The 7,186-nt window shown below is 54.7% G+C and overlaps 1 protein-coding gene and 1 pseudogene across 1 annotated transcript in view; both read left to right on the top strand.

The window, feature by feature from the left end:
- PPP1R13L (protein phosphatase 1 regulatory subunit 13 like) overlaps window positions 1–4,471 on the top strand; it is a 14,160-nt gene extending 9,689 nt beyond the window's left edge. The window contains exons 3-6 of the mRNA XM_027766950.1: window positions 912–1,045; window positions 1,150–1,316; window positions 2,641–2,840; window positions 3,891–4,471. Coding sequence (XP_027622751.1) covers window positions 912–1,045; window positions 1,150–1,316; window positions 2,641–2,840; window positions 3,891–3,929 — 540 coding nt within the window. The 3' untranslated portion in view covers window positions 3,930–4,471. The remainder of the gene's footprint in view (window positions 1–911; window positions 1,046–1,149; window positions 1,317–2,640; window positions 2,841–3,890) is intronic.
- A 1,075-nt stretch (window positions 4,472–5,546) lies between these two features.
- The window catches only part of LOC102494292 (retinitis pigmentosa 9 protein pseudogene), a 2,861-nt pseudogene continuing 1,221 nt past the window's right edge, over window positions 5,547–7,186 (top strand).

The following is a 7,186-nucleotide window of genomic DNA, read 5'->3' as shown; positions in this document are numbered from 1 at the left end:
GGGACACACATACACAGGTCCAGCATGAATTTAAGTCACCAGGTCCAGGACTTGAACCATGGTTGACTACCTAGGAGTCTAACAATGTAACCATAACCCCATCTGCTGGTCCTTCCCTTTTTTTTTTTTAATGTTTATGCCATAGGGCTCGTGCATTTGCCAGAGAGAGAGAGAGACAGTGAGAGGGAAAGTGAGAAGTCACCCCGCCCAGGGGAGATCACTACAATCCCTTCTCCATTCTCCTTCTGAGATTTTGCACACACACGTGCACAGCGTGATTTTCGAGCTGCTCAAACCATGGTGGACCATGTGGATATTCAGTGCCTTAACCACTACGCCACCTGCTGGTCTTCATGGTATTTATTTTTCATAAAAGAAATAAAACTGCGAATTCAATAACTGGCTTCCACAATCATGGCCTTGAAGGCGTAGAATTAAGTTGTCACCGTATAGGTCTCAGAGCCCGATTCCCAAATCACAGGACCCACTGACTGTTGTAGGAGACCAGAGGCTCCAGAACTGAGGCAACCCAGCCCTGACTCTGGACCTCCCTAAGTGCAAATCCCAGCCCTGCCCTGTTTAGATGGGTGGCCTGCCCCCTGGCGCCGAACCTCTGTCCTTTCTGAGTAACAGAGAAACTAACCATCCGTCCAAGTCGCTGAAACCCGGCTCTGTCCCGGTCCCCAGGAGATGCGCTCGGTGCTGCGGAAGGTGGGCTCCCCGCGCAAGGCCCGCCGCGCGCGCCTCAATCCTCTCGTGCTGCTCCTCGACGCGGCGCTGACGGGGGAACTGGAGGTGGTGCAGCAGGCGGTGAAGGAGGTGAGGGCTGCAGAGTGCTGGAGGGCGCAGGGTGGGGAGCAGGCGCGGGAGGACGGCTGGGACTGAGACGCTCCCTCCCTCGGGCCCTTCAGATGAACGATCCCAGCCAGCCCAACGAGGAGGGCATCACCGCTCTGCACAACGCCATCTGCGGTGCCAACTACCCCATCGTGGACTTCCTCATTGCCGCGGGCGCCAACGTCAACTCCCCCGACAGCCATGGCTGGTAAGTCCTGTCCCGGGGGTGCAGGCGCGGGTCACCGACCGTGCTGCGGGCGGGGGCACTGGCGGGCAGCCTCGCGGCCTCTCATGCATCCCTCCCACGCCCAGGACACCGCTGCACTGCGCTGCGTCCTGCAACGACACGGCCATCTGCACCGCGCTGGTGCAGCACGGCGCCGCAATCTTCGCCACCACGCTCAGTGACGGCGCCACCGCCATCGAGAAGTGCGACCCTTACCGAGAGGGTTATGCGGACTGCGCCACCTACCTGGCAGGTGCGAGGCAGGGCTGGGGAACCCACCTGGAGGGTGCGCAGCACGGGACTGCGGGACTGCGCCCTTGAGGGAGAGGACTGCAGCCCGGCAGGAGGGAGGCGGGATGGACCACCTGCTGGGGGCGCGGGCAGCCCATCTGACGAGTGCAAAGAGGGGTGGGGGTACCGGCCCACCTCGAGGGTGTGGGGATTGTGCAGCTCATCTGCTTTTTCACTCGCCAGGGCGAGTCGGACGGTCCAGGTAGAGCATCTACCTGGCACAGGAGCAGACAGAGGGCTGCCAGGGTGAGAGAGACAGGAGCCCCCACCCCTTTCCCTGCACAGGCCATGGCTGCGGGGAGAGGGCTTGGGTTCTGTTCCACTCTTAGGGAGACAGGAGATTGTGTCATATCTCGGAGGAGTAGGCAACATGGGATGGCAGGGCCAGGGTGGGCGGTGTGGGGGAATTGCGTTAGGGTCTCTGCTGCTCACCTGGACAGGTAAGTTGTGGCATCGTTGGGGTTGGGGTTGGGGTTGGGCTGACTGAGGCCGGCCCTGGGGGCTGGGCAGGATCCTATGTAACCAAGGTGCCCTAAAGCCCAGGAGAGAGAGACCAGCCCCAGAGAGGGGGCAGGGCTGGGGAGGAGGATTGGGCCGTTTGGCCCTCGTCTCAGGTGGGTGGAGACAGGCGGACCGGGCGTCCTCCCTGCCTCTTATCTAGAGAGTTTGTGAAGGTTAAGTCAGACTGGACAGCACAGGAGCAGAGGGAGAAAGGAGGCCAAGGGGGCCGAACCACTGAGGAGAGGGAGCCAAGTGGACCCTACCAGCTGGAAAGGGGCCAACTTGAGTGTAGCACCTCAGTGTGGGGGCCTCTAGCACTTGGAGGAGTAATTGCATGCTCCTGGAGGCTGAATTACTTGGGGAGGGCAGTGCAGTGTGGACTGAACCACTTGGATGGGGAGGGGGAGTAGGACTGTACTGTCTGAATCTCTGGGGGCTGTGCCACACCAGCCCCGGGAACAAACGACCTCACTTACCGGGGCGACATGGAGAGGCAACGATGTACACATGTACACGAGGGTAATAGGGGCCATTGACCCTGCGGAAATGGACGAGGAGGCGGGGTTGGGCTGAGGGCCGGGGAGTGGCGCGACCCGATGCACCCAGCGTCCTCCAAAGTTAGAAACTGCCAGTCTCCGACTCCAGCTCCGGCTTCCATGCGCTGCCACCCAACTTCTTAGATGGCTCGTCCCCCTGATGGGGCAGGCCTGGCCCTGGCGCGGCGTGGCCGGTGTCTCTGGGGCTCCTGGACCGGCTCTCACCTTCCCAGCCGCGGTGTGTTTCAGACGTGGAGCAAAGCATGGGGCTGATGCACGGCGGGGCGGTGTACGCTCTCTGGGACTACAGCGCCGAGTTCGGAGACGAGCTGTCCTTCCGCGAGGGCGAGTCGGTCACCGTGCTGCGGCGGGACGGGCCGGAGGAGACCGACTGGTGGTGGGCCACGCTGCACGGCCAGGAGGGCTACGTGCCGCGGAACTACTTCGGGGTGAGCCCAGAGACTCCTGACAGCAGCTGGCAGATGAGGGGCATCCCACAGGGAAAAGGAGCAACCAGGGGGGCAGTCCATTTTACTGGATGGGGATCAGAGAAGTCCATTGGTCATGCGGCCAGGGAGAGGGAGAGCCCTTTTCAGCCCGGGGAGTAGGAGAGGATAAGCTCCTTACAGGGGAGTAAGTGAGGGTAAGTCCCTTACAGGGCCAGCACTTCGTGGGGTGCCCACTGGCTCTGTCTTACTGGTTATTGGAATAGTTTGTGCCCAAGTCTTTTAGCCAACAGGACGACGAAGAATCCTATTTTAGTGACGAAAGGAAGGTTAATTGTATATTACAGGTTTGCTGGAGCAGAAGCTTTTATTACACTGCATCCAGCAGAGTGAGGAAGAACCCTAATAAATTCAGAGGAGCCAGCAGGTGGCTTTAAGGCGCTGGGCTCCTACATGGCTGACCACGGTTCAAATCCCAGACCCGGTGACTTGAAAACTACTCTGGGCTCATGAGTGTGCATGTGTGCCTAAAATTCTGAGAGGAGAATGGAGGAAAGGGATTGCAGAGTGGCCATCCCCCCTGAGGAGTGATTTCTCACTTTCCCTCTCTGTTTCTCTCTGCCTCTCCCTGGCAAATGCATGCACCCTATGATAAAAACCTAAAAATAAAATACAATTATAGTAGAACTGAGGAAGAATCTATTAGGGTTGAGAGAGGAGACCAGGAAGAGTCCATGGTGTTTCTGGGAGGGTAGATCGTTTATATTTGGAGGTGAGACCCAGCCGACAGCCCGGTGGTAGTGAGAGGTGAGAGGCGAGAAGCGGGCATCTCCTTCCGAGCACCATGAGAGACTCAGTATTCCATCTCACCCAGGGGGAGGTGCCCTCTGGTTCTTGGAGGTGACAGGGACTTGGGAATCCTGGAGTGGTTTGGAGATGCTGAGGGAGTCCGTCAGGAAGGGACGGGAGGATGGCAACGGTCCTCGTACCTGGGGTGGGTGTTGGGAGCGAGAGCTCCCGGTGCCCACCCTCTGAAGATCGTTCTTCCCGCAGCTCTACCCCAGGGTGAAGCCGCAGAGGAATAAAGTCTAGAAGGACACAAGGATGTTTCCGAGGGAGGCGGGAACCAAACAGCTTTGCCTGCTCCGACCTGCCCCTCCATTCACTGCTGCATTTTCCTGCACCCCTAGCTCTGCAGGGGTGAGGTTCTCAACACCGGTTCTCTGCTCTCCTGGAAGCCCAGGGGATAAAGGGAACTCCAGCCTTAAGTTTAGGAACCTGCCTTATCTATGGGAGGTCCTGTGGGGCTGGGATCCTTGGAGGTAGGAGACCTCTCCACCCCGCCCCACTTGCCAAATCGAATCCCGTCCAAAGTGCCTCGTCCTACTGCCGGTCCTCCTCCCCCAGCAAGCCAGCCCACCAGCCGGCTGAGCCTGGGATGGGTGACTCCTTGGCGTCACCTCTGGCCCAGTGCTCCCAGATGCCTCGGAGTTCCGGGGAAGCTGCATTCGTCCCCGTCAGGCTCCCGGCACCAACTTGCTCCAATCAAGTGCCTTCACACAGCGCTGGTTTTACTTTTTAATGGAACAGGAGACTTTTTCTTTATAAATAAAGGTAGTTTGCACAGAAATTGATTTTCTTCTTGATTCCTTCCGCCTTGCTAAATGCTCACTGTTGTTACTATGTTTGGCAAACCAGTCTTTTTTATTTTTTTGAGCGATTTTTTTTTTTTTTTGGAGAGATTTTCACTGTAGGGCGCGTGCGCTCGCCAGACAGACAGAGAGAGACATAGAGACAGAAAGCGAGAAATCACCCCCCAGGGGGGATGGTCACGCCGCAATCCCTTCTCCTCCATTCTCCTCTCAGGATCTTGGGCAGGCACGCACACGCGCTCGGCGTGAGTTTTAAGCCACCGGGTCCGGGACACGAACAGCGGTTGACTACGTGGGAGTCCAGCGACATAGCCATTAAACTAACTGCTGGTTCCCGTTGAGCGATTTTTGTAGAGGGTGCATATACTCACTAGAGAGACGGAGAGAAACAGGAAGTGAGAAATCATCCCTTAGCAGGGATAGCCACGCTGTAATCCCTTCTCTGTTCTCCTCTCAGGATTTTGGGCACGCGCGCCAGGCATGAGTTTCCAGGTCTGAGACTCGAACTGCAGTCAGCCATGTAGGAGTCCAGTGCCTTAAGCCCCAGGCTACCTACTGGTCCCGGCATCCTAATCTTAAATAGCCCTTTTCTATTAATTCCTAAGGGATTTTCCTCATACAAGTCTAGTCCTTCTTCTTTCATGTTTTGGATCCCTCATTTGTGTCTATTTTGTTTATTTATTTAAAGCTCATTTACTGGGTCAACCAGTGGCTTACTGGTTAGGGCGACTGCGTGGTTTGAGTCCTGGACCTGTCGACTTGGAAAACATGCTGCATGTGCATGCTTGCCCCAAATCCTGACAGGCAGGAGAAATGGAAGATGGAATTTCGGTGGGACCATGCCCCAGGAGGGGAAGATGTCTTGATTTCCCTCTCTATCTCCCTGGTGAACACATGAACCCAATGGCAAAATTAAAAAAAAAAAAAAAGTTCATATATTTATTTATTCCATGACCAAGAGAGGCATATAGAGAGAGGAACCGGAACAGGGTCTGATGTCACGGTCCACCCGATTCTCAGTCAGTCCCAGATCCCGGGCATGTGAGTATTTGGCAGCATGTACGAAGAGGTGTCTACGTGTGAGCTTGGAATCTTCCCACGTGGTCCAGCCTCCCAGAGGCTTGAGTTTTATCAGTGCATTACCATCTGGGCCCTGAGTATTTTATAGTAAGTATCTGAAGAATCTAGTACCTGTGAGACCAGCAGTTAACGTAATGGCTATGTCGCTGGAATCCCATGTAGTCGACCGCGGTTCACGTCCCGGGCCCAGTGGCTTAAAACTCACGCTGGGCGCGTGTGCGTGCGTGCCCAAGATCCCGAGAGGAGAATGGAGGAGAAGGGATTGCGGCGTGGCCATCCCCCCGGGGGGTGATTTCTTGCTTTTTATCTCTCTGTCTCTCTCTGTCTGTCTGGCGAGCGCACGCGCCCGATAGCAAAAACCTCTTAAAAAAAAAAAAAAAAAGAATCTAGCACCTGGAATGTGGGGGCATCTAATCCTGCAGTTTGCTGTGTCTGCTGGTTCTCACTCATGGTGCACTATTTCCTCATGTGTGTTGAACTTATAGATTATAGGATGGCAGGTGGTTATGGTGGTTGAGGTGCTAGACTCCCGCACAGCCAACTACGGTTCAAGTCTCAGATCTAGCAACTTGGTTTCTCACTTTCCCTTCCTCTCTCTATCTCTCTCTGATGAAATTTTAAAAATAATAATAATAATAGGGGCTGGAAAATGGCATGATTATTAAGGGTATTGGACTCCCACATGGCTGACTATGGTTTGAGTCCTGGACCTGGCAACTTGCTTTCTCACTTTCTCTTTCACTCTGTCCTTCTCTAATCAAATTAAAATAAATAAATAAGTCAAATAAAATCATTCTTAAAATAATAACAAACAAAATAAAATAAATAATTCTTTTTTTTTTAAGAGGTTTTTGTTATAGGGCACATGTGATTGCCAGAAAGACAGAAAGAGACAGAGACAGAAAGCGAGAAATCACCCCCTCTCCCACTGGGGGGGCGGGGATGGCTGCGCTGCAATCCATGTGCCCAGCGTGAGTTTAAGCCACCAGGTTCAGGACTCGAACCATGGTTGGCTACATGGGAGTCCAGCAATATAACCATTATGCTAACTGCTGGTCTCAATAATTCTTTTTTTAAACAGCAATTATGGATTGAGATTGTCTTCAACAGGGCTTGATCTTCAGGAAATTCATGTGGCATTCACAAGGATGTGACCTTACAGAGTGATTTTCCTGTACTTTGGCCTTGTTTTTATTTTGTATTTCTTTTCTTTTTTGGAGAGGTTTTTGCCGTAGGGTGCGTGCACTTGCTAGAAAGACAGAAAGAGACAAGCAGAAAGCGAGAAATCACCCCCCAGGGGGGATGGCCACGTAGCAATCCCTTCTCCTCCATTCTCCTCTCCCGTCCTTGTGCACGCACGCACGCACACGCGCCCGGCGTGAGTTTAAGTCACCGGGTCCGGGACTCGGACCGCGGTCGACTGCATGGGAGTCTAGCGACATAGCCATTACGCTAACTTCTGGTCCCTTTATTTTGTATTTCATAAACCTCTCTGAATACTTTTCAAAAGTCACAAGTACAGATGGTTGGGCAGGGCTAGGGCTTAGGCAGCAGCGGGGGCGGGGACGGGACCCGGCAGGCGGGCGCCACGGAGGAGCTGCGTCTCGGCCGCGTGGG

The sequence above is a fragment of the Tupaia chinensis genome, unplaced genomic scaffold, assembly GCF_000334495.1.
Source record: "Tupaia chinensis unplaced genomic scaffold, TupChi_1.0 Scaffold000067_1, whole genome shotgun sequence".
NCBI classification, from domain to species: Eukaryota; Metazoa; Chordata; class Mammalia; order Scandentia; family Tupaiidae; genus Tupaia; species Tupaia belangeri.
Note: the sequence above shows the minus strand (reverse complement) of the source record. Positions and strands in the feature narration are given on the sequence as shown.